Here is a 26,360-nt window from a genome sequence, read left to right as displayed (position 1 = left end):
GTGAACGCCTCAGCCACACGTGGCGTCGGGCTCACGTCTTCCTGTTCTTCTCTGGTGTGACGCCTCTTCATCATCTTCATTCCACCTTGTTTCTGTTCGTACTCAAAAATGAACGACGCTGCGTAAACATCTCGTTTGATGCGGATGTGTGTCGCCTGCCTGCTTTATTTAAATATTGGCTTTTGTGTGTGTATATTTCACATTTGTCCATTTCAGTGTTTATTTAAGGTTTATGACATAACAGGATGTTATGTAATGAATAACTAATAAACAGAATCCTGTATGAAATGAACTCATGGAAACCCAAAGAACACAATCGCAGCCGAGCCGACACCGAAACGTGAAGGTCGGCATTTTGTGCAGTTTTTTTATTTTTAGGATCTTCGGCCTCTTCGCTGATTTTCTCTTCTCTCTCTGTGCTCTGATGCCTCTTCCTCCTCCTCCTCCTCCTCCTCAGATGGTTGGATAAGGAGAAAACAGCCGAGTGTGTCTCAGCCTCTGCTGTTATGTAACAGTGTTCAGATATTAGTCAGGGCCGGCCTCCTCGTTACACTCAAAGCTGAGACCCTGCAGAGAAACCGAGCGCTGGATTTCATCTGATTAAAAGGTTCCTTCACCCAGATTTTACCGCTGATCCCTCAGTGGGATTTTCCTGACTCACAGGCTCCAGTTTCAAGGCATCGAAGACCCACCTTAGCTCCCCGCGCCGCTCTCGTCGGGGCCCTGCAGGTCGTCACGTGCTAAACTGTGGAAACACCCTGAAGCCACATATCCTGCTGAGGGGGGAGCACAGACTGTATATAAAAGACGGACATGATGGCTCCTCCCACCTGAGCAGTGACCAAACACCGTGCCCATCCATGAGTGAAAACCAGGAACTGCTAATCGGCTCATGTGAGAGACGGGTGGGTGCTTTAGTTGTTTGGTTGTTTTTAGCGTCTGTGTGATGTCAGACTGAACACACGTAAGAACACGCCCACTCGCCCCCAACCTTCCAATCATCTGCTCTCTGTCGTTTCTGTCTCGGCTGAGTCAGTGCAGACACCAGAGGGGACGGTGTAGGTGCGGCTGTGGCTATTTCCTGGAACAACCTGTGCAGCACAGGCAGCGCCCTCGTCAGGCTGTCTGAGAGTTGCTGGACAAGAGCAGGAGCGATGCTACATCATTTATACCGCCATCGCAGCGTTGCACCTCCTGCCTCTTCCTGCTGGTCTCAGATCAGCGTTTACCGTCACGGCCTTCACGTCCTCTGACGGCCGGGTCACACGCAGACCTGCAGGCTGACAACGTTTCACTGATTATTAATCAAACTCTGTCCATTGACTTCCATCAGCCCCTGACCTTTGACCTCTCATTCTATGTGTGTGCATTTCTAAACTGGATGGTGATGTGGAGGAACAGCAGCGAGGGAACAGACTCTGATTGGCTGGTTTTGGAGGCAGGGATGATGCTGATTGGCTGCTGGTGGAGCTGTTTTCAGACTGGCTGAAGTTTTATATAAAACATATTTTTAAGCTGGAATTAAATATTTAATCTTACAGGATCATTTTCTTTGATAGATTTCAGAAAGTTTATAAAACGTATGAATTTTTTTTGTGGGGGGGGGGTCATATTTGGAAAAAGATTTATTTAAATAACTTGATTTATATTATTGGCCTTACACTTAAAAAGCCAGTTTAAAATGTGAAATTTTGTATTTTATGTATTTTTTGTTTCAGATTTGATCTTAGCTGTGTGTGTGTGGTGGGGCTGGGGGGCATCTATCTCCTGGGTGTGTTTGAAGGTCAGCGAGTCCTCTGCTGTCACGTCCTCTGTTAAGGATTTCCACAGGGAGGCGCCCGCGATGCCTTCAGGGACCTCGTCTCACACGTACATGTTTGTACTGAACATCCCCAGACCCTCAACCCGAACCCTGAGCTGGACCTGAAAACCTGAAACCGTCGTTCCGGACCGGAGCAGTGCAGCCGTTCTGATGAAATTCGTTGCTGGAAGGATCCGATGATTTTAAATCGGTGAAGAATGCAGTGATTTTAACAACCTTATTGCAGCCGTAGGCGGGATGACAGCGACGTTTACCGGTTTTAAAAACATGAAATTGGTGCATCGTGTCCAACATTCGCCCTGAAGGCCGGCGGCTCGTTATCAGGAGGAACCAGCGAGAGGAGCTCAGGAGAAATTCGTCTCCTGGTCGATCGGCTCGGCGCTGAAGCGATGAATGAACTCGTTTCTGCCTGCAGATGCTCACGTTATTATTTTTATTATTTTTCCTCCTGTAGGTTTTTTTCTTGAAGAAGTAGAGCGACCCAGTTTCAGACATGTGGTGTGTTTTTTGCGGGGGGATCGGGAATAACGAACCATCTGCAGGATGGAGTCGGCGCCGTGCGGGTCGCGAACAGACGCTCGTACGTTCAATCTAAAGCTTTTCCTTTTTCCTGCACAGCGTCAGGCTTTACAAACCGCAGAGGACGGCCCCAAACGTGACCGATGAGACGCTGCGATGAGTTCGTAGCCTCATCTCCATAAATTCACATCAGATATGAACAAAGTAACATGTTTAACACGCTGCAGGAATCCATGATCAGCGATTTTAACTGCATGATCTAAAAGTAAGTGAGAGCTTCCAGGAAGTTCTTGGACCCAAACAGACACACTTACATCTTCTTAAACCGTTAAACACAACGCCAGAGTTCGAGTAACTGTTGGAGGAAGTCCTTCCTCTTTGTCCGCTCTGCAGGAGGCGGGACTACCGAGGATCTTAGAGCTCAGTTTTTAAAGGAAGAAGAACATAGTGCGCCGTGATTGGTCAGCACGTCAGCGAGTCCTCGTCCTGTCTCTTCCCCCTCAGCCTGAACCGGTCGCAGCAGATGGCCCCGCCCCTCCCTGAGCCTGTTTCTGCCACAGGTTCCTGTTAAAAGGGAGTTTTTCCTTCCTACTGTTGCTCACAGGGGGTGATGATGGTTTAGGTTTCTCTGTATTACCTCAGGGTCTGACAGTATAAGATGCTAAAGAAATAAGAGTGAATGAAACATGACCTGTGCCCTCAGCAGCACTTCACTGGGACGTGACAGTGATGTCAGTGTCGCTGAGAGTCTGAAACAGCTTCAGCACCTTTACCTGGTCAGGTGTTACATCACTGCAGCTGCTGTCTCATTAAGTTAATTTTGGAAATGTCAGTCACAGGGGGGTTGGGGTACCCTGTGAGTGGGCGTGGCTACTCTACGATCATGTGGTTTAACGCTGGCTTTTTCAGTTCAGCTTGAATCACTCGGCTTGAAGCTTCCAGATGAGCCTTTGCAAACCAGTGGGTGACATCGTGGATACGTCTGTCTTTTATTTACAGTCTATAGTCTATCCTGACACTGGGAGCGTTCAGGTCCGTGGACAGAGCGATGCTGATGTCCGCCTGTCTCACTCTGGTGTGTCGGCGTGTGTTTCCTGTGTGTGTTGATGCCGTGGCATCGGGTCTTTGGCTCAGGCGAGAGAGAGCATCAGGCCTGCAGCTAGCTGACATCATTAGCATCGCCCACAGTGAGAACTGTTGGCAGGATGGACTGAGGAAGCTGCCACGGCCTCTATGGGCGGGCGGCGGAGCCAGGTGGAGACACCTGAGTGGGACTCAGAGGACATGTTTACAGCAGAAACAAATAAATCACAGTGCTGATGAAAGCAAAGGCAGACGTGACGCCTCATCTTCAAGGCAGGCATGTGCCGGCAGAAACGTGTGTGACGAGTGGCTTTAATGTTTGGTTTGTAAAACATAAAAATAGATATGTTAGTGACACCTTCTTCTTCTTCCCAGCAGTTAAAACTGGAACAACATGATCATTAGTAATCAATGAGTTTGTGGACTGATTAATCCAAACACTGAGTCTCCTCTGCAGAGGCAGAGTGACGCAGGGGGAGGACAGAGGGTGCAGAGGGACACCATCTCTGCACGTATAAAATAAATAAAATAAAAATAAAAATCCCATATTTATTTTAACATGGCAGTCTATAGGGACAGACTCGCTGCTGCCTCTGCTGGACGTCAGAGGAACTGCAGGTTTCGATGGGTTTAACGGAGCTTTAACAACGTGCTGAGCGCTGGTTTAGATTTGACACAGAAACAAAGTTCACTTCTTTTATCTTCCTTTAGTTTTTATGGTTTTATGGAGGCGGAGCTTCATATTGTGAAGAATGGGCCTCATAGATACAGTAACCTGATCCCGCCTTCAGCCTGTCCACCTGCCTGTGTGTCGGGTATCTGCAGAGAGTTTACTGAACATCAGGGATTGTGCTTTTTGTCGTCTGCGGTCGGCGGACACACACACACACACACACACACACACACACACACACACACACACACACACACACACACACACACACACACACACGTCTGTATTGATAATAACAGAATTCCATTCAGTGTAACTGAACACCTGTTTCAGCCTGAAGCACCTGTCCCTCTCTCCTCTAAGGAGAACATCTGAGTTTAATAAAATGTTCCTGCGTTCGTCTGTGAAACAACTCCATCATCGTCATCTTCATCCTGGACTATTTCAATAATATTATTAATTTTTCTGTCTTTTTATTCCCCTGTGTTCGTTTTTCTTTAATTTTCTTAATATTTTATTTAATTTCGTTTTAACATGTTTGTGTATTTACTTTATTTTTAAATGTTGTTCCTTCTCTTTCTTCATTAAAATGCTGATTTATTATTTAATTTTAAATTTATTTATTTGAAGCAATAATATGTCATATTTGTCGTATTCAATTTATTTTAATATTTTTTATTTGATGTCTTTACATTTTTATTTCATTATTTCTTTAAATATTATATCATTTTTCAATTTTATTTAACAATAATGTCATATTTAAATAAACTGAAAATTACTTTCTCGGTCGTTGGCGTGGTGATGCCCTGCTGCGGTTGCTTGGAAACCTCCTGTTTGCTTTTACGGAGCGGTTTCCCTCTGTGTGTCCGTCTGTGGGCCTCAGCGTCAGTCTTCATCACTGAAGCATCATCACCACACCGATGACATCATGTTTCCTGTCTGCAGGCAAAGGACAGCGACGACGATGAGGAGGTGGTGCAGGTGGACAGGGACCACTTCATGGACGAGTTCTTCGAACAGGTGAGGTGACTGCAGGCAGTCATGTGACCACTGGGTTAAATCATGAACTGGACACTGTGAGGGTCGTAAACAGCAGCTGGGAACACTGGGACTGTTCAGTCTGAGACAAACGATTACTCAGAGGTCGCTGTTTGCACCGAAACAAAGACACAAAGGTGTCCTGAGGCAGACGTGACCGAAAACACAGAAATAAAAATGTTTTGGCTGCGATGGAGCGAGCTCAGGATTCAGGCTGCACGCCATCAGCACGTTGAAAAATATCAGCAAAAGCAGACAAAAAAGTAATGATGTGCAAAATCACATTAACCTTTAAAGCCCACCGTAGAACCAAGTCTGCCCGAGCGTAGCTTCATATCTTTACCTGCTGTAGTGACGTTGTTTGGAGCATTTCAAGTTGCTTTACATCAATATGCCCCAAGTTTTAATGACATGTTTGCATTAAGTTCATAATAACGAAATACATTAAACAACAAGAAAATAAAAGTCGTTTCTGTTTTTTTACACATATTTCGAGCTTCATCCCTCAGAATGCAAAGTTGCACAAAATCGTTTCAACCACAGGAAATTTATTCTGAGTGTCTTCATAGTTTCATTTTTGAGATTCAAGAATTTTTACAAACTGCAGGAAAAACAAATATAAATATTATTGTTCACAATTTACAAAAACCGCATCAAAATAAACTGTTTCCAACAGTGAAAGCACACAGGCACAAAGTAAACCTTTGGACCTGTGCGGCAGACAGGAACCGCGACCTGGGTCGAGCTGAGTTTCATATGCAAACTAAATTATTGCGCTAGCTTAAGTGGTTGAAATTCTACCAGGATTTAAAATGGTTGCACGAATCAGAGCGTGCACCCTTAAAAGGTTAATGGACATTAGGACGTCCCAGAGTAGAAGAACATAAACATCAACATGAAAACATCAAGTGAGCGAAAACTCATAAAACATCTTCAAAACATCAGAAACAGGCGACAGAAGTATGGGCTCAAAATGTGGTCATAAATATTTTGTACTTGTAAATCAGGATTTGTGTGTGTAAAAAAGATTTGTGTGTGGACTTAGAAAAAAACCCTGCAAGTTACAAGTACGAATTTTGACCCTATTTTTCTTCCTTTCATCTGATTGGTCAATGTCATGTCAATCACAAATGTAACAATCCAATCAGAGAACAGATGGGTTTGGCTGTCGAGGGGCGCTTTTTTTGAACTGCAGGTCCTTGAAGGGAATAAATGCTCTTTTACATGCCAACCCAGCGTTTTCCTTCATCACCACGAAGGAAAACAGTCTGTGGTCGTCCGAGTTTGGTGATTTTTGTGTCACAGGACTACGTGTTTAATACAGGGACTTCCACAGCCTTTTCAACAGCGCTGCGGACCGCGGGGTGGGGGCGGGCAGTGTTTTGGAAATGACAGTCTTCATTACAAAGCTTTCTTCGTTATGAATTAGCATACATGTTTTTATTGAACATTTGAAGAATCAGCAAAAACAAACTCTTGTAGAGGACATAAAGTCAGAGATAGAAACGACAAGGAACAGGTGCATCTAGTACAGGTAGAGCTGCTGCAAAAACCCACAGAGCCCAGCAGCCAGCAACAAATTCTGGATCCTTTGCTTTTAGTTAGCAGTTAGCATTAGCAGCACATCCTGCGTCCGATGTGAAAGGACCTTTATGCTGCGCACTGTGACTCACAGCAATGGTCCCAGGTCAGCCCTGACTTTGTGTTAAACTAATCCTAAAGTAATAATGGTGTTTCTAACCACTGATATAGCACAACTTTATCCTTTCAACAGCTGCTGAAAGTTAGGGGACCTAGCTGCTATCGGATATTTATATAGAGATCCTCCAGCTTCAAACTGTATCACCCTTCAAGGACCTGCAGTTCAAAAAAAGCGCCCCTCCGACAGCCAAACCCATCTGTTCTCTGATTGGATTGTTACATTTGTGATTGACATGACATTGACCAATCAGATGAAAGGAAGAAAAATAGGGTCAAAATTCGTACTTGTAACTTGCAGGATTTTTTTGGCTAAGTCCACACACAAATTTTTTTTACACACACAAATCCTGATTTACAAGTACAAAATATTTATGACCACATTTTGAGCCCATACAGAAGCTGTAAAAAACTAAAGCTTGGCTTAAACAAGCTGTGATCAGGTTTAATGTTATCACTGACTGAGGCCCTAAAACCAGTTCATGATGGGAAATAAATGTCGTGTTTGAAGACTGATTTTGTTCTTGTGTGTTTTTGGTTCAGGTGGAGGAGATCCGAGGCTGTATAGAAAAGCTGTCGGAGGACGTGGAGCAGGTCAAGAAGCAGCACAGCGCCATCCTGGCCGCACCCAATCCTGACGAAAGTAAGACCCTCAGGCAGCCTCACGGAGCCGCCGCGACGTCTCGCAAACGTCTCAGTTTCAGCTTCTTTCCGACTCCATCGCCGCAGAGTACAACTAATGCAGTGACCAGCAGGTGGCGATATCTGCGGTTCTGTAGGAGTCTGTTATCTAAGGAGCTCGGACAGAAACGATTCGGGTGATGTTACCATGGTCGCTACAAACGAGAGTTTAACACCGAGCTGTGGCGACTTTCATTTTTGTGAAGTTGCTAAAAAAAAAGTCAGAAATTAGCTTCAAAAATCATAAAAGAAACGAAGGCGACTGAACCGTGAACTGGTTAAAAGTAAGGAGGTATGAAGAGCAGCGTCACAGCGTATCCCTCCGCCACAGCAGCTGTGTGAGGTTGTGCTGGTCGATCGGCGGGCGCTCTCCAAACGCTGTCCACGTGTCAGAACCCTTCAGTAACTCGACCCCCGACCTCAGAGTGACCTCTAATCCCGTTAACTGCTGGCTGACGAATGCTGCAGCTCGCTGCTGGCAAACCGCCACTGAGCGCGCCCATCCGTTGCTCCGCCGCTCGTCCTGACACTGTGGGGGGACGATAAGAGCGTCTCCGGTCTGAGAGCACGAGGCCTGGCGAGTCCCAATCTCGACACGGCGTGCTGTGACTCAGCAACAATGACTCAATGTCAGCGCTGACACCGACAGCCACGTCTGCGCCGTCAGAGTCTCCGCCTCAGGGGTTCCGCTCCGCGTCGGGCTTCGACCCTTTTTAGCTCTTCGTTGGCGAGACGCCGTCCACGCCTTTTACCCCTGAAATCCTCCTGACAGAAGCCGCCTGCTGTCAGGTTTCCTTCGGTGTCGAAGAGGTCCAGAGACATTTCTGTCTCCGTGCACGAGCAAACTGCCTGGGTTTATGAAATGTGGAGTTGATGCTGGTTAATGGCGTGCATGAGCAAAATGAGCCTCTGAGGAAGTTCTAGCAGCAGGAAACGTAAACAGGCGCTGAACGGCGACTTTGTGCTGCAGCTCGTTTTAGTGTCGAACAGCTGACTGTGAACAGCTGACTGTAAGTCATCAGCTGGACCCACCTGCTGTGACCTCGTAGCGCCTGCACGCCGCCCGCTCCTGTTTAGCCGCGTGAGGAGATGATTTATAACCTTCTGTGTCTGTTTGAAGAACAGGATGCGGCTTCATGTTTGCACCTTTTCTGTTTGCTCTGCATGCTGTCCGACTGTCTGCACGCTGTTTTTCTCTTTTGTTGCTGCATGATTTAAGTTCTTTTCCTGTTTTTCCATCCTTTCCTTTTTCCTTTCCTCCACCCTCTCCTCCCTCTCTCTCGCTGTCTTCGTCTCCTTCGTCGCCGTCGCTCCCTCTGATCCCCGCCCTCATGCTGTGAAGTCTGTTTAAACTGCATGAAGTGACGTTAACCTCGGAGGAGATGACGAGCCTCGGCTGCCTCGCCGTAAGTGTGTGTAACGCTGTGAGTGTGCGGTGACATGTGAAACCCTTCGGTCGGCGTGAGCTGTGCAGGAAAATGACCGAAGGGGAACGGGTGGGCGCAGCTCTACCTGAGAGTCAGTGCTGTTACACGCCGATACGGGCTAACGAAGAAACGCTGCGTCTACAGGGTGACCCCGACCAAACGCGCCCTCGCTGCAGAGCTACTCTCAGATGCATGCTGGGAGTTTGTGAGACTTTTATAATCCACAAATCTGAGTTTAAACCTGGTTAACTGAAGACTTCTTCCCAGCACACGGACGCTACACAACGCAGAATCATTGCTGCATCATAACTATTGACCCCTGATATCTGCTGGGTCCCAAACTCCTCAAAACTAAACCCGGAAACAAATCTGAACGTTTCCAGAGTTTCCAGAGCAAGCGAACGACCGTGTGACATCACAGGGATCCTGAATGTTAGTGATGCTTTACATGTTTACGGTGAGGAACATTAAGCAGAGTTAAAACACGAGCGCAGCCACACGGTCTCCAAGTATTTTAGGTTACATGAAAGCAGAGCGTTGACGTTCTTCTTTAAACCCTACAGCAGATCGAATGTTAAAGGATGTTCGGTGACGTCTGCAGTACAGACAGCGGCTGAGGTTCTGGAGCTCAGACGGGATCTCTGATGTCTTTAAGCGTCACTTCGTGTTCGTCTGACCTCCGACTCTTCTTCTCCTTCTGGTGAAATCATGTCGCTTTCTGTCTTCTTCTCCCCCTCAGTTCTGGGTCAGCTCGCGCTCAGCTGCCGACAGGCCGTCATGCAAAATGCATCCCTGTGTTTCTGCCTGAATAATGCATGATGGGAATTGTAGTGAGAGCAGAGGAGTACAGCCCATTCATAAACACCCCGCTCGGCCTCGTTCGTCGCAGACCGATATCCGTCCAACGCTCGTCGTCGTCGCCTGACAGGAAGAGGAACGAACCGGTGACCTTGACTAGCTCGTGGTCTCAGTCGCTGGTTTCAGGTCTCCCTGAATAAAACGTGACGTTTGTTTTGGGCGTCATCAGCATCAGGAAGGAGCAGGAAGTAGGATTTTCTGTGTGGCTGACGGGTCGCTGCCGCACGGATCCACAGTCCCTCCGTCGTCACGCCTCCATAGCCCAAGAGTACTGTGGGCACTTCCATCTTTTATGTACAGCCTGTGGAGTCAAAATGGAGGCACCTGCGTTCAGGCGTACTGGAGGTACAACAACTTCCTGTTGTTATGGTAACACGTTGAAATTCGGCATCACTCGTTTCGTCATATCGGACCGACGTATTGTGATCTCGATTCTGTAGGAATTTGTCCTGATTTTCAGAATAAAAGTACCTGAAAGTGTAAAGAAAGATTTTTGATATAAAAAGAAACCGATGAAGCTTCAGGTCACGTTGGAGACCAACTTCCTGTAAGTCTATAACATGGCCGACGACCACAAAGGGGCAGAAAATGAGTGATTATGATCAGCTCAAGACACAGGCTCGCCGCACAGAAAAGTAAAGTCAGTGTTTAACCGTCACACGTGGAGAGGACCTCGCTGAGGCCGCCGCTACAGCGTCACGTCTTTTCTTTACCAGCAGTTTTAAAAAAGTCGCTGACTCGTCAGAAATGAGTGGAAAAAGGTCATCAGTGGGCTAAACTGAGCTGTGTGCAGCCTCTGCAGGCATGGATGTGCTGACGTTCGAGTCCCACTCGCAGACTGTTCCCTAGCTTTAGCATGACATGCTAATGAGAGCTGCAGGAGTGAAGCGAGTCAGTGGCGGGAAAGGCCAAGCGGCGCTGCAGCGCTTGTAAATCTCAGCGCGCAGCTGCAGTTGGCGCCTGCTGCCTCCGCTGTCCTCCATCATGGCTGACAGGATGTGATGTTTCTGCACGCCCTCCTGCTCGTCTGCTTCCTCCAGCCTCAGCGCTTACACGACTGCGTGCATCGACCTGATTGGACTCTTAGTGGAAGCCTCGATACACCAGCAGTGAAGGGGGAGGCAAACACGACAGCTCAGCTTCTACACAAAACCAAGAGCTGCTTAGCAAAAACAGCTAACAGCCAATCAGAGCCTCTGAATTCAACTCCGACTCGTCGCTGGGAGTTTGAAGGGAAGAGGTGGAGGTCAGGTGGAGTTTGAAGAGGCTGCTCTCAGAACACCAGTTTGTTTTTAACCTCGTCAGATCCAGCAGAGGTCTCGTGATGGTGAAACACCCGATCGATCCTAGAGAATACAAATGATCAAATATGAAATATAAACTAAATTAACCATGAAGGGAAATACAGATGTTTGTCTTTCTCTGGCGTTCCGGAAGCTTCCTGAAGAGATCAAACGTGAATCATTTTTCATGATCGTTTCACAAATAGCAGCTCGTCAAATATGAGGAATAATAAAAACCTGATGATAACCCAGAACAACCGTTTTATTGTGTTAGGGCCAGATCTGAGTCAGGAACACCTGTACACCAGGTGCTGGCAGCTGACGCCGACAGGAAACAGGCTCACAGTGTTGGATCTTTATGATGTCAGAGAGGACCACAAAGCCCGCCCACCCGCTCTTCAAACTTTTTGCAGCCAATCAGAAAAAAGCTTTAGCCTTAACGAGTGAGACTGTTTCAGCTTTAGCTTCAGATCTCTGCTGTTGGCATCACAAACTCACTGTGTTGGTTCTTTTCTTTGCAGAGACCAAGCAGGAGTTGGAGGACCTCACAGCTGACATCAAGAAGACAGCCAATAAAGTTCGCTCAAAATTAAAAGGTACGTCCTGGCGCTGCTGCAGGAAACATCACGGTGCAGGCGAGGAGCTCTGATGAGGAAGCATCTTCTCAGACAGAGCGGAGACGCTCGTATCCAAACCCATTTATATCGACGTCCTGCTGCAGACAGCGCCGAGTGAATTCACGACGCATTCTTTAATTACTTTACAGGATCTACTGCGAGGCTCTAGAAGTTCACATTACTCGCTGTAAGTCAGTTTGGGTTCTCAGGGAAATCTCTGAAGGACGAGTGTATTTATATTCCTGTCCCATCCCAGCAGCATGAATCCGTTTCCTGCTGCTGTTTGAAGAGGCAGGACTTCGTGCTGCAGCCTGAGAGCTTATTTCGGTGCGCTGTGAGCAGCTTGTTTCAGCACAGAGTCAAACACGAGCTCAGCGCGCAGCTTGCAGGTGATTTTCAGCGTCTGTGAACGTTTGAGTTTTGCTGGTTGCTGTAAAACTCTTCAATTAAAAGCAGGATAGTTTACAAGTGTAAATAAAGACCCAGAACAAGGTAAAGAAGGATTATTCTGAACGGATTCATGCAAAGCAGCTATATCAAAGAGTCCAAGAACATGCAGATGGAGGTAGAAATGAGGAGTAGGGTCCTTAAATTACCTGTCAATGACGCGTGTCAGAGGATGTAAAGCTTGCCGTTGTCCCGCCCCCTGATCCACAGCCAAGCTGGCTCACAATCGATCCAGAAGTGGTGATGTCACGTAAGTATAACTTTTAGAGTCAGTCGTACGCTCGGGATCTTTGGTCTATTTGTGTGTTCCTAATATTTTGGACACTGACCTCTGAAAGCCCCTCTCTTGTTCTCACCTGTGTGAAACATGTGACCAGTTCTTTGTGACATTCACAGCAAATAATTCACCTGTGAACAGGTGACACAGGAGGCCACGCCTCATGGGGCCGCCATTCCTACACCCGTGACGTTTTAATGTGAGTCCAGCTTTATTGGAGGGTTTACGGTGTTTTCTGTTGACCTTCAGCAAAAGAAGACAATGTTCAGAAACAGGCGTGGCGGTATATCGAGCAGCAGTCGTTGGTACAGCAACACACGCACTCGCAGGCCAATGAGCTTAAAGCTACTGAGTCAGTTCATGCTGAAGGTTCAAGGACATCACCGCTTTAATATGAACACCCTGAGGATGAAACACACTCACACACACACCAGAACGATGTGTGTGTGAAAACACACAGACGACATGTGCGGTCTGAGAATAGCGCTGATGCTGGAGATAAAGCTATAACTGGAACCCCTGCGAGGCTACGAGTGTTTTTATAAACACACACAGTGCAGCAGGTCCTACTGTAGATCTGTCATCCTCGGGGGGTGTTTGAGGGATGGGTACAGACAGGCTCTGCCCACAGCAGATTTGTGTTCTTAAAAAGTCTTTGTCTCCGTGTCTGAGCGACTGTGGGTTCAGACTGTGAAACTGTCCAGTTTTTAAAGAGACAGTACCCCTGAATAACATCTGAAATAAGCCCGGCTGCAGTTGCATAGCAGCTTACAGAGGTGGGGCAAGCACATCCACGCCACGAGGTGTTCTGGCGTGACGCGTCGATATTATGTTTTTGATGTTGTCAGCGGTCAGGATGTGTGCGATAAAGCCCTCATTCAAAGATTCACTCATCTGCTGGACTTTTACCAAGAAGAGCAAAGTTTGGGGATGAAGCTCCTTTTTTTAGACATTCTGCTTCTGTTTCAGTAACATCAATCATCAGTGTGTTCATCAATATGTCAGATTTTCTGTTTCATCATGCTCCTGGACCGTGGTCAGCATGAAGCTCATAGTCCTGCAACAGATTTTTACGTAAGAACAAACATGTTTTTTTCTAAATAAGCTAAAGATGCTAAAGTCGTCCTCAATCACACGAGGACCCACAAGCTGTTGCTTACTCACCGAGTTTTCATCTCACTGTCACACAGACAAATGCACACCAACACCGCGCACACACACCATCAGTGCTACGTGATACTGCTGAGTCATTGTGGATCCAGCAGCGAGCAGCTGGGCCACGAGCCAGGAAGCACACACACACTGTGATTTTATCACATTACAAGATATCAACTTGCATTAATTTCATGGAGACTTAAAGCAGGTCCTAGCATAAGATTTCATCATCTTCATTACCACAGTGTTCCCAACAGACATGGGTCCCCACATTGTATCTAAAACAAGAACAGTGACTGAGTGGAAACCATTATGTAAGCATTTCAGCTCATCAAATGCCAGAGACAAACTCACATCAGAGTCACATGACACAGGACAGACCTGCAGCCGGTTACCATGGTGTCCACGCATGCACACACACTGCACTGAGGTAACGTCCAGCTGTGACGTTCTTTTCATTTTACATTCCTCACAGATCTCAGTCTGTCTGACCTTGCATTAGTTCATCTGCAGCTCTAGTCTTTGCATCGCCCCCTTCAGGCTGACAAGCTTATTACAAAATCCACACTTCAGGAGCGGTTCTCATGCTGTGGGCAAAAAGCCACTAAGGAATTGGCAATAATCACCCAATATAAAGAGAAACTAAGACGAATAACTAAATCAAATCAATCTACTGCGGAGTTTGTGCTGAAGTAACACAAACAAATGTTCACAGCAGACGAGGAGAAACGTGTCGGTTCCTGTTACTGCAGCCAAAGGTTTAGTGTTTGTAGGTTCAACAGTGTTTGTGTTCACTGCAGTCAGGCTGCTTCAGTTTGACATCGTTACACTTAACAGAGCTTTTGACGCCATGTAGTCGACCTCTGCTGTCACAGCTTCTGGATTGTAATGAAGGTTTTAATCTGTGAAGTTGGACTTTTATAAACACAGGTCATGTTTGAGAATTAGAAAGTATCTCTAACACCAGCTGTACAAATCATGCACGTCGTTTACGGTCAGAGCAGCGACAAAGCAGATTTCAGCCTGAATATATGACAACAGACCTGATTTTGACACATCGACGTTGTTCCTGTGGAGCTTCTTTGGTGTTGCATTATTCAACTTCATTCGAGCGCTGAGGCGATGAAGCAGGGTGAGGATGAGGGGGGCAGTGTTGGTGAACAGGCTGTTTAACGTCAGTTTACTGTCCCATTCTTTCATTTGTCATATGGAAAAAAAACATTTTCAAAAATGTGTTTCCCTGCTGCTCAACGAAGGCAGCGAGTTTCAGTTTCCTGCATGAATTCTGAAAGAGGCCAAAACACATTTAGCAGAAACACTGGACACAAACCGCTGCGCTGGTGGAAGGAGTTTTGGTGGTTTCAGTAATTCAGTGTTGTTATTATATTGAATTACTCGCTTTCAGTCTTTGGTTGAAGTTCACTATGATAACCTTAGTTTGAAGCTGTTTAACGGTTTTCTCAGTGAACCTGCTGAACTCTGAGCGAGGCGTTCGGTCCTCGTTCGCCCTCGTTGTTTCCCGTTGGCGCGTCTGTTGCGTTGCCAGCTTTGCTTCAGCGTTGAACTCGCTCTGTTTGTTTTCCCGCAGCAATCGAGCAGAGCATCGAGCAGGAGGAGGGGCTCAACAGATCATCAGCGGACCTCAGGATCCGTAAGACGCAGGTGAGCCGTGCTTTTGTCAGGAGAGCAGATGTGACGTGGAACATCTGACCTCTGAAACAAGCCACGTGTACGGGGTCGTTTCAGCTGCATGACAATAAATTCATACCTTTCAAGTGAAACCTCATACGCTCGTTTTGACATCACCGTTTCAAACAGGCCAGAAAGCCCTCCTCCTGACCCCTGACCCCTGCTGGATGTTAGGAGGCTATTTTGTGTTTAATTGCCCTTCCAGCTGAAATGTTAACAGCCCCTTCATGCAAGCGGTGACCCTTGACCCCATGCTGTCACCCACTCAGGGATCCTCCCTTCCTGCTGTACCTTCCTTTCTTCTTTCTGTTCTAACGTCCTACTGAGCGTGTGCGCCTCCTCACAGGAACCATGTGACTCGGTGCTATTTGTGTTCTCCAGGCGCCCTCTCGCCTCCGCAGCTCGTCTCGTGATTTGTCTGTAATTTGACCCTGCAGTATTCTGCTTTGTCATTGGCTCCTGGCTCCCCCCACTCCTCTCCAGCAGTCTGCTCCCTGCTGCCTCCTGGTGGCAGAGAAAAAGAACTGCAACACCACTGACAGCAGTGTGCGTGCTTTATGTCTGAACGCACACACACACATGATCTGATGAGACAAAGCTTTTGATGCATTTTAAGCTTTTCAAAGCTGTTTTATTGTCATCTTATAGTTTTGTCTAAATGTGTGACACACAGGTGTAGATTTCAGGGTGGAGGCCGAACGAGCCACAAAACTGCAGAGATGTTTTTTATGAATGCAGACGTGGATGAATTTATGGCTCCAGGTAAAAGTGTTCTGTGTTCCTGCAGCACTCGACATTGTCACGCAAGTTCGTGGAGGTGATGACTGAGTACAACACCACGCAGTCCAAGTACCGCGACCGCTGCAAGGACCGCATCCAGAGACAGCTGGAGATCAGTGAGTACACAACACGCCAGCAACACGCAGTCTTACTGTATGTCAGCACCATGGTTGTTCAGAGGTCAGAGGTCATCTCTCAACCTGAAGGCTCGAAGGTCTTGATGACTCTGAACTGGCTGTAGGTGAGATAAAGCTTTGAGTGGTCAGCGAGACTAGAAAGGCAGCACAAACCTGTGGATGGAAGATAATGACAATCTAAACATCAGAGCTGCTGCTGTTTGAACCCACATCTGTCCGTGTGGGGCTGGCTCACCGCTGCCTCTGCTGGACGTCACAGGAACTGCAGCTGTTGGTGTTTCAGTCAGTTTGATGGCTGTAAATAATAAATGAGGTCAACACAGTGTGTAGATAAACATCACAGGACAACACACACACAGGGACACACACACTGATGCAGACAGATAAACAGTACAGACTGCAGAGGCCGCGTGCAGACTTTCCTCTCAGCAGCATCAGCTGACCTTCACACAGCTGCCAGACTTACCCTGTGTGGCCAAAAGTTTGTGGACACATGGCCACTGTGAAAACATGGAACATATTAACGTTTTCATCATGAGCCAAAACTCTGGCCTTGATTATTTTTTAATTCTACGTAAGTTTAGTCTCTCGGCTGTGGGTTTATACCAAGCACATGACCAAAGAGCTTGTATTAGTTATGTTCATACAGATTTCCTGTTGGATCGTGTTCAGGCGTGTAAGATAACGTGTCCAAGAACAGCGTCCCAGCTTTACTGTTTAACATCGGGCTGGATTCAGTTTAACTCTCAAGTGACTGAGTGCCATCAGCTGTTCGATTATGTGTCTCTGTTGGTGTGTTTAGCAAAACCTCATTTTCTGTCAGCTTCTTTTCCTGATTCGTCGTTTTCTCGCTGCGATGCTGTGCGACTCTAACTGTGTTGCTCTGTGTTCTCTCTCTGCAGCTGGAAGAACCACTACCAACGAGGAGCTCGAGGACATGTTGGAGAGTGGCAAGCTGGCCATCTTCACTGATGATGTAAGCAACGCACCTGAGCCCACCCGGCTTACGTTACCTGTGCCGTTCTGCATCCCGGCAAGTGTCTGGGATGCAGAACGGCCACAAGGTGCGCTGAGACATCAAGCGAACACGGCCACTGTCACATGACAGAAAGGGGACGGAGGGGGAGGGGTAAGATGGGAGCTGCAGAGGTTTTTAATTTGAAGGAGTTGTGTCATGCTATTCCTGCTCCTTCAAATTAAAAGCTCCCATGTTTGCTGGTGACTGTAACTGAACACTGAGCTGCCAATCAGCACTGAGCTCGTCTGGTTGTGACGTCACAGTATAGTGACTGGGACACCAGAGGAGCTCAGGAAGAAACAGACTGACAGCAGTTGTTCGGTTACAGCAAAAAGGTAAGTCATTCTGAAAGGACTGGAGGTCAGAGGTCACAGCTGTATCCAGCATGTGCTGTTAGAAGGTTTAACTGCTAAAATCTTTCATTTAGTATGAATTAAATCGAAAGATTTAAACTGCTTTCACCCTCCCAAGGTACTTCAGCTCTGCTTTCTATTTAACTGCAAGTTGACATACTTCAGTACAGCTCAAAAATTTCAAATTAAAAGCCTTTCAGGAATTCAGCAGGCACAGACTTTAGCACTGAAAAGGTTTAATTTGAATCAAAGTTTAGAGTTTCCCTCAAGAAGAACCAAAAGAGAGTCTAAAAATATTTCACATAGTTGCACTTTTTCCACAATAAAACCATCTGAAAGGAAGATCCTATTAGTTTTACTTATCCATCGAAAAGCAGCTGAAAAATACTTTATGCTCAATTTTTTCACAAAAAATGGTTGATATGATTTTAATTTGAAAGATTGATTTGAAATATTGTCAAGAGATTTTTAATTGTATTGAAATTAATATAAAATGTAATTTTAATTTAATTTAATCTTTAAAAACATTTATGCATTTTTTTCTAAATAGAACCAGTTTAATAACTTCTATAAATGAAAACATGAGAAGAGTAGAAGATCTTCGATTCTTGACTTCATTTGTACGACTTCACTGATATAAAAAATCTGATGACAATAAATATGGAGAGAAAATTAAAAACAAACAAAAGAACAAGCAAATCAGAGTGGTGGAAAAAATCACAATTACTCCATCGCTGCTCAGAGTTGTGACCTGTGTGAACCTGCCTCGCAGATCAAAATGGACTCTCAGATGACGAAGCAGGCCCTGAACGAGATCGAGACCCGGCACACTGAGATCATCAAGCTGGAAAACAGCATCCGTGAGCTGCACGACATGTTCGTCGACATGGCCATGCTGGTCGAGAGCCAGGTGCGTCCCGTGATGCAACAGGAAATTCATGCAGCCCGTCAAAGGGCTGCCATGGGGCGGTTCAAGTTAAATTCTGCCTCCCGTGTGTTTTTTTAGGGCGAGATGATTGACAGAATCGAGTACAACGTGGAGCACTCCGTCGACTACGTGGAGCGAGCCGTCTCCGACACCAAGAAGGCCGTCAAATACCAGAGCCAGGCTCGCAAGGTAAGGAATCCCGGATGAGCCCCCATTTGTGTTATGAGCGAGATGATGTGTAATTTTGTGCGCTCAGAGTTGCCCCCTGCTGGACGCTACATCCAGGTGTTAAGACTTTTGACATCTTTAACCACCGCTCTGTTTTCTGTCGTCGCCCCGCAGAAGAAGATCATGATCATCATCTGCTGTGTCATCCTCGGCGTGGTCCTGGCGTCGTCCATCGGTGGCACGCTGGGCATGTAACGCGCTCCGCCACCTGCTGCCGTGACGACCGAACACCGACTGACCGACCGTCCGACCGACAGCCAGCAGAGAAAAGAAACACCAACGACGACACAAAAACTTGAAACACAAATGCAAGACAGATAACCAATCAGCTAGGAAGAGATAACGACCCAATCACAGATAAGAGGAAACACCACGGGTTCGGGTGGGGTTCAAAAAACAAGAAAAAACCACGAGAAAACACCATGACATCATAGCTGACTGACTACACTACATATACAAAAGAGGGTACAGATAAACCTATTTATTACAGATGTACATGTAAATGTATTGAACATGAAGCAACACGTGGGTTAGCTACCTGTAAAAACTGATGACCTATAATATGGCATTTACTTGTTTGTTTGCTTGTTTTGCCTCTTTTCTTATTTTTTAAAAGTTTCTTTCGTTTTTCCGGAGTCTCCGAGGACAGTGACGGCGACGGCTGCCGGGTGGGAGTTCTGCCCGTCGAGGCTCCGGAGCTTAGCGCCTTTGGGAACGAGCTCAGATAACAAAATAAAAGCCCAAAAAAAAAGAGAGAGAACATGTTTCTATCACATTCTGGAACCCTGGAGCGTTCCTGAGCTGCGCCCTGGAATACTTTCTGTTCCAGAGCGCAGACGGGAACAAGCAGCCGAAGGTTCCGGAATGTCAGCCTGCAGAACGAGCACCCTCCGGCTTTGGCAGAACACGCTCCGCCCCCTTGTTGCTAGGAGGGGTTTCACCGCTGCCTCTTTAGACCACCTCTCATTGGTTGCTCACTCCTGGCGTTCACCTCAGTCAGCCAATGAAATTAGCTTAACCTGGCGAAGCCCGGCCTGCCACACGTTATTTAGGACGCATCAAGGACGTTGACCGTGACACGCTTCCCTCTGAGTTCGGGGGAGGGAGGAGTGTCCGCGGCAAGAACCTCCCCTTTTCGTCACACCTATCCAACCAAAGAGCCGGGGAGGGCCTCTGGTTGTCAGGCTGAATTTGATTGGCCGGCGGCAGAAAAGACCGTGACGTTTGACTGACAGGTGAACGATGGGGAAGGAGGGTTCGGACGAGCAAGAGTCAGTCTATGCAGTTTAGAAAACCACGCCTCCCCGTCACTGGGACAGCCAATGAGGATTGGGCATTTCGGTGATCTGATCAGGTCCGCGGTTGTCATCTCGAAGCTGTCACAGCTGTTCTTCCGGAAGATCCTAAAAAATGAAGAGAACGCATTAAAAAGTAAAGAAGAAAAACAAATGTAACTACAACACTAAGAAGCGCTGGTTGCCCTGGTTACCTGAGTGTCGCGGTGATATCGTTGCTTTCCCGTTTCTTGATGGGGAACGTTTGTTGCTTCGTTGTTTCCGTGGTGCTGCTGTTTTGGTGCGTGTGACGCGTCCCGTGACGTATCGGCCTGACACGATTTAGCTGTTAATGTTTAGTCTGTACGTTTTAAAGCATTCGCCCAGATCCTACCTGCAGCCCCGAGTGTGCGTGCGTGTGTGTGTGCGATTTTTCATCCACGCTGTGTGAGCGCATGAGTTGCACAGGTGCTACTGACCAGCAGAAGGTGTTCCTATTGGTGGATTTTCTCTGTGGAAGGTGGAACATGTGACACGCATACATTCATATAAATTCCCAACATATGCTGCATTCAATTGCAACCGGGAACTTGGAATTTCCAGTTTCATTAACCTGGGAAGTTTCTGATTAATATGACGTTGTTCATGAGTTCAAATCAGTTCTGAACGCCTTCGTCTGCTTTTACGTTCTCTGTGGAAAAGCAGTAAAGCAAACCTGCGGGAACGTTGATGGCTCGGATGTCATTCCCAGTGCTGATTTCCAAATTCCGCGGTACATTAAATGCAGCAGCAGCTCATGCATGAACTCCATGTTTAACTTTTCATGCAGACACACTGGACACTCGCCCCTAACTCGCGAATTCCCCGTGTTACATATCGAACCAGTGACTGCGTCGCTTATAGCATGCTGTAGCGTTAGCTTGTGTTTCGTGTAGATTATGTAGAAGCTGCTCGTTACAGATGGGTCATCAGTTTTCTTCCTTTTTTAAACATTAAAGACGTTTCTGTCCAGACTGGCATCAGGACAAAGGCGGCTGAAAATGTGGAGTAGAATTTGTTGCATTACCGGTTAGCTGAACGTCTGCAGGACTGTCACTCCTTACAGCGACTGCTGATTAAAATAGAAATGTGACGCAGCAAACAGCCTATCTCAGGACTGCGTGCTGTGTTGAAGATCGCGCCACCGCCTGCGCTAACATGTAGGACCGCGGCATTGAAGAGGAAGGGTCGTCTACGCTCAGGCTCTGTGATACGGAGGTTCACCTGCTTCTGTTGAGGCCTCGCTGGACGACCAAATACCACCTTAAAACCTCACGGTCCCCTCCTGCTCAGTGCTCACGATTAGTTTTGTTTGACGGCGTCTTCTCTGGTTTCACCTGTTCTGCTCTGGATCTTTTAGCTGGACCCTGATCGGGTTTCCGACGTCCCTGACTTATAGTTTTTGTTTCATGTTTCCTGAGAAATGTATTATTTGAAGCTTTTCAGAGACAGGGCTTTAAAAAACAGAACATGCCGCCTTTCATAACAAGTCAAAGCTGTTTTTTGCTTCCTTGCTCTGTAGAGACCTGCCGACAGGAAGCTGACATTAGCTTTCGTTTGACAGTCGTGTGTCCTCCTCAGCCAGCTCGAGCGTTGGAAAGCGTTGTTTTGTGGAAAACGTGTTTTCTTACCCATCACAGTAGCTAGCATTAGCTTTAGATGTCTGTGGTGCCGTGTAGACGATTGTTAGGCTTTGTTTCATTCTTGGCTTCCCAAAACCAAAACATAACGCGCGTTCACCAAAGCTTCGCAGGCACCGTCCCCGCCCCGACTCCTCCAAAGAGCCCAGCAGATGTGTGGTCATGTGCCGTATCTGTAGATGTAGGTCGATCTCGCACTTTTCTCTCTGCCCATTCGTTCCATTCTGGTTTTAGGTGTTTTCACATGTAGAGCTGTCAATTCAATATGAACCAGTGTGCTTGTTTTACCTGCGTTTACATGTCTCACGACTCCCTCGGACATTTAGAGAACCTAAACCCACGTCCCCATTGGCTGCTTCGTTCATCGTTCTTTGTTCGTTCGAGCGGTTGACGGTTGTCCAGGCGGCGTCGCAGTCGTCGCGGCAGTCTCGGGTTGGTGATTGTGGTGGATGCGAGGATGCCGTCATAGCACCAGCCAGCTTGTTGACACTGATTTTGCCATGTGTGAGTGTTTGTTTTCTGTAAAGTTCCCGCTCCTGCGTGGCGGTCACTTGTCGGGTCCCGCCGCCATCCTCTCGAAAACATGGACAAAACCTCACGAAACCCACGCAGGCAACAGTTGGAGATTCGGCTAAGTGAAGGTTCAAATGGTCGTCGGCACGTCTGCCCGCCCCGTCCTCTCGTCTCTTCCTGTCGTGCTGTAGATGTTTGGTTGTACAAAAAGATGGCGCAGAGGGTCGGAGTCTGCCCCCTCCCTTCGCCCTGCAGACCCCGCCCATCCCACTGTGTGTACTACTTATAATAATGCTAATAAAAAAGGCATGCAAAAGCGTTGTGGAGTTTGCATGATGGTGTTTTTTGTACCCCACCTCCCCGCCTCACCCTTCACGTCGTGCACTTTACCGCCAATCAGACCCCGTTTGGTTTCTATGGGAACACTTCACAGTTACTTTCGTTTGTGACGCGTCATTTTTACGATGTTTTCTTCAGAGACCGGTGTGATGTTTAAATAAATGTGAAAGGTTAAATTCCCATCCCACGAACTCCAGCCCTCCCACCGGGTTCGGACGCCTCCGTCACCTCCCGATGTCTGCGTGTTCGCTTCCACTGTTGCATTTGTGTGTGTGCGTGTGCGTGTTGAAGCAGCACGAGTGTGTTTCAGTGTGCGAAGCGTCCAATCGCAGGTGGGCGGGTTGCAGCAGGTTTCAAAATTCCACTTTTTTTTTTTTTAGATTGCGACAGAAGCGAGGAGAGAAGCTTGCAGACGCCATGATCACTGTTACCGCCGTGGCGTTGATTCGATTCAGACCAAAGCATTTCCGCCCTCCCCTCCAAATGTTCGCCGCTAATCTCAAAGAGCACAACGCGAGTCGAGTTTACAAACAGAGAATAAACATACAAATAGAAAAGCCCCACCCCCTCCACTGCCATCAATCAGACCGACCCGCCTCTCTCCCTCCACCTTCAGAGTCCGAACTGAAAACATGACACATCCGTGAAGTGAGTCCCAGTTGGTTTGCGTCTTCACGCTGCAGGATCAACGCTCCTCTGCAGGGTTACAGGCCACGCCCCCACATACCTCCGAACAGCCGGAGAGAGAAAGTTAAACATCAGCAGATTTGGTCAAAGGTTGATCTCAGATCCTCCAGCGAGCATTCTTCCTGTGCGAGAGGCCGACTGCAGTCGTGTGACATCACATGTGTACGCAACAAAAATACAAACAAACATAAATCTGAGTCACATCTGGATGTTCGCCGCCGTTCAGCCTTTCTGTTGTTTCCATTTCTGACAGAGCGGGCGCACAACGCTGGAAAAAATCACGTGAAGAGAGTTTGAGCGCGACACGCAAGACGCCATAGCCTGACTCGCCGTTAGCCGTTAGCCCGTGTGGGAGTAATGCGGTGTGGGCCGACCCTGACTTGGGGGTCGCGTTCCAGCGCTCTGCGGTTATTTCTGCACGCTGACTCGTGAGCACAGCGGCGTCTGTCTTTGCCGCTTCGTCGCTCCTCCGCTGTGGCGCAGTTAAGCCGCCTCCACGCTGATTTTTGTCTTCCTGAAACTATTGTGAAAAACCAAAACGTGCTCGGCGCCCAGCTCTGGGTGATGACATCACAAACATGTTCAGTGTTCTTTATTTGGCGCTCGCGCTCGTCCCGTTGCTCTCCGACAGTATTCACTTTAAACAGTGTTTATGTTCTCTAGTGGGAGGGGTGGGAGGGGTTAGGGGAGGGGCAATAGAGACAGACCACGCCCACAATCACCCCTGCCATAACAAGTAGGAAAGACACTGAAATAACATCGTTATCCTCATTATTACTGTTGTTATTACTATGATTATTACCAAACAGACAAATAAAGATGCAGTAAACATTTGCAAAAACCCGGAGGGAGACAACGTGATCGAATCAACTTTAAAAATGGAGGTGATGACGATTCTATAATAGCAATGATTTAAAGAAGTACAAAGGAGTTATGTTATCATAATAATAGTAGTCATATTGAATATTGAATGCTCGCAATTTTGTCAAACTGAAACTGGATTCTTTGTGTTATGTAATTATTGTAAATAACTTCAAAGAGAGAAAAAATGACTTGCATGTCTATGTATAAATCTACTGAGATATCTATTCCCGTCAAAGTCTGCACGTAGGCCGGCCTCTGTCCTCTTTCGCCTCTTTCGCCCGCCCTTGCTGTGGCGCCCCCTCTGTTTGTACCGTGCAGCTGAGTTGCGACAGCAGAGACTAGGAGAAACTTGGCTTCCTATTGTCGCGTCTGCACACGCTCAGTTCAGAAGCTGTGTCTGCGCCCACCTGTGGATGGAGAAGGCACGGCGGTGTTTTTAGTAGCAGGACGCCCGCTGAGCGGTGCCGCCGTCCCTTTGAGTGCCCGTGTCTCTTAGTTTCTTTCTGAAGGAGCGAATGAAAACACCACACAGGTTTTTGCGGCACAAATGCAGCCACGCCTCCATCTGTTACCCCAGGTCCAGAGGCTCCACCCACTGGCTCCTCTGATGAAAGTGCTTCCCTCCATATTAGGAAAATTAAGCCCGCCTTCAGGGCTTTCCAGGCCACACCTGCACGTCACTTTGGAAGCCAAGTTAGCAGTTTTAAACTCTCCCTCTCTCGCCGTCCTGTTCAATCTCAGCTGAAGCAAGCTCGCCAAACGACACACCGAAAGCTCCGCCTCTTTACCTGACTGCTTCCCCAGAGTTTAGCCTGAGCCTAGGTCTAAAAGAACAGACTCAACCTGCCAGCACTTAGCCATATCCAATATCATCCTGCTGCACTGTAAACAATCTGACTGGCGAAAGTGGCTTGGTGTCACGGTGCCAGGTTGCTTACGCCCGTCAGAACCGAGACTCGGCACGTTAATGGAGTCGTCCATCTTAGTAGAAGAATCGTCGTCTCAGATGGTTAGATGACCTTCGGTCTGCCGCCGCAGTCTTCCTTCTGCGTGGCTTTTCCATCGTTTAGTCCTCACGAGTTCCTGCAGGAGGTCTCAGCTCCAGACGACACGCAGGTGAAGCAGTCCACTTCCTGTGGTTTCACCTGGTGTGACGGCTCAGCGTCACCTCCACGCCACGGCCACCAGCGCCACCACCTGGTTTCAGGCCCGCTCTCTAGCCTCACACAGGCCTAACCTGACGAAGCGTGCAATATTCAGAGAAACAAGGGCTTGTCTTTATCATGCAGAGGCGTTGGCCATGGCACGGGAACTTCAGACGCCGTAATTGCGACAGCAGAAGTGTGAACCCCACCTGATTTTTAGGGCGTGGGATGAGTGAGGAACAAAGCTATCTCGGGGGAGGGGGACGGCAGGTGGAGGCGGAGCCCTGAGGTCAGAAAAAAGCAAAGCGCTGAATAAGAGAGAGGACAGGGGCGCCGCGCGCAACTTTGACCGGAAATGCAACTTGTGTCCCGTTTTTTTTGTGTGTGTATGTGTGCGTAGCGTAATGTAAAAGCGATCTGTCCCCCCCCCCACTCCACCTCACCACCCCAACCCTCTCCCCCCTCCAGAAAGAAAACATTCCCCCCCGACCCTGCCCCCTCCAGCCCCCGCCTCCCCCGTCCTCCCCCCTCTCTTGTACTGCTGTTGGCTGTTCTGTTTAGTTCATGTGACGTGCCAGTATTCCCCCCACCTCCTCACCCCTTGCCCACTCCCTCCTCTCTCCTGCCCCCTCCGCCCTCTCTCGCTCTCCCCCTCCTCTCTCTCTCTCTCTCTCTCTCTCTCTCTCTTCATGGATCTTTAAGATGACAACTCTATGCAGATGCTGTCTTTTATAAGTGTGTCAAAATTTTAATTTAAAATAAAAACTTAAAAAAAAACAAACCCTGACAGACATATTGAAATGATAACAAAAAAGAATAAAGAAAAGGATTGTTCAGTGTACCCTCGCAGCGTCTCCGGATCTTTATTGCTTTGTCTCTGTTTAATCTCTCGCACTCACCTGGCTGCAGGTGTGAGCATTTAAAGGCTTCGTTTACTGGGAAAGTACCTGCATGTCGGCTGCACCTGTTCAGCTGCTCACCAACGTCTAATCATCCAAACACAGGGCGGCAGCACGTGCATTCAGGTATGTGGACGTGATGAAGCTGAGCCTCAGAGTGAAGAAGAAACGTGATTTCAAAGACCTTGAAGGTGGCACGTGGTTGTTGACCACTTTCAGCTGATAGGTAGGCAACAGGAAGTTAACTAA

General features: G+C 47.6%; 1 protein-coding gene across 1 annotated transcript in view; it reads left to right on the top strand.

Annotated features, from left to right (window-relative positions):
* Nucleotides 1-25,683, top strand: part of LOC147333269 (syntaxin-1B) — a 48,316-nt gene extending 22,633 nt beyond the window's left edge. Inside the window, exons 2-10 of the mRNA XM_086290355.1 lie at nt 5,043-5,117; nt 7,377-7,476; nt 11,604-11,678; nt 15,167-15,240; nt 16,055-16,163; nt 17,087-17,160; nt 18,328-18,465; nt 18,562-18,672; nt 18,826-25,683. Coding sequence (XP_086146481.1) covers nt 5,043-5,117; nt 7,377-7,476; nt 11,604-11,678; nt 15,167-15,240; nt 16,055-16,163; nt 17,087-17,160; nt 18,328-18,465; nt 18,562-18,672; nt 18,826-18,906 — 837 coding nt within the window. The 3' untranslated portion in view covers nt 18,907-25,683. The remainder of the gene's footprint in view (nt 1-5,042; nt 5,118-7,376; nt 7,477-11,603; nt 11,679-15,166; nt 15,241-16,054; nt 16,164-17,086; nt 17,161-18,327; nt 18,466-18,561; nt 18,673-18,825) is intronic.
* Nucleotides 25,684-26,360: the final 677 nt, after the last annotated feature.

This window comes from Aulonocara sp. 'chitande type north' Nkhata Bay, linkage group LG4 (assembly GCF_057382095.1).
Source record: "Aulonocara sp. 'chitande type north' Nkhata Bay isolate Kocher_YH1m ecotype deep benthic linkage group LG4, A_spYH_male_GT1.1, whole genome shotgun sequence".
Classification (NCBI taxonomy): Eukaryota; Metazoa; Chordata; class Actinopteri; order Cichliformes; family Cichlidae; genus Aulonocara; species Aulonocara sp. 'chitande type north' Nkhata Bay.
This window is presented reverse-complemented; position numbering and strand designations above follow the sequence as displayed.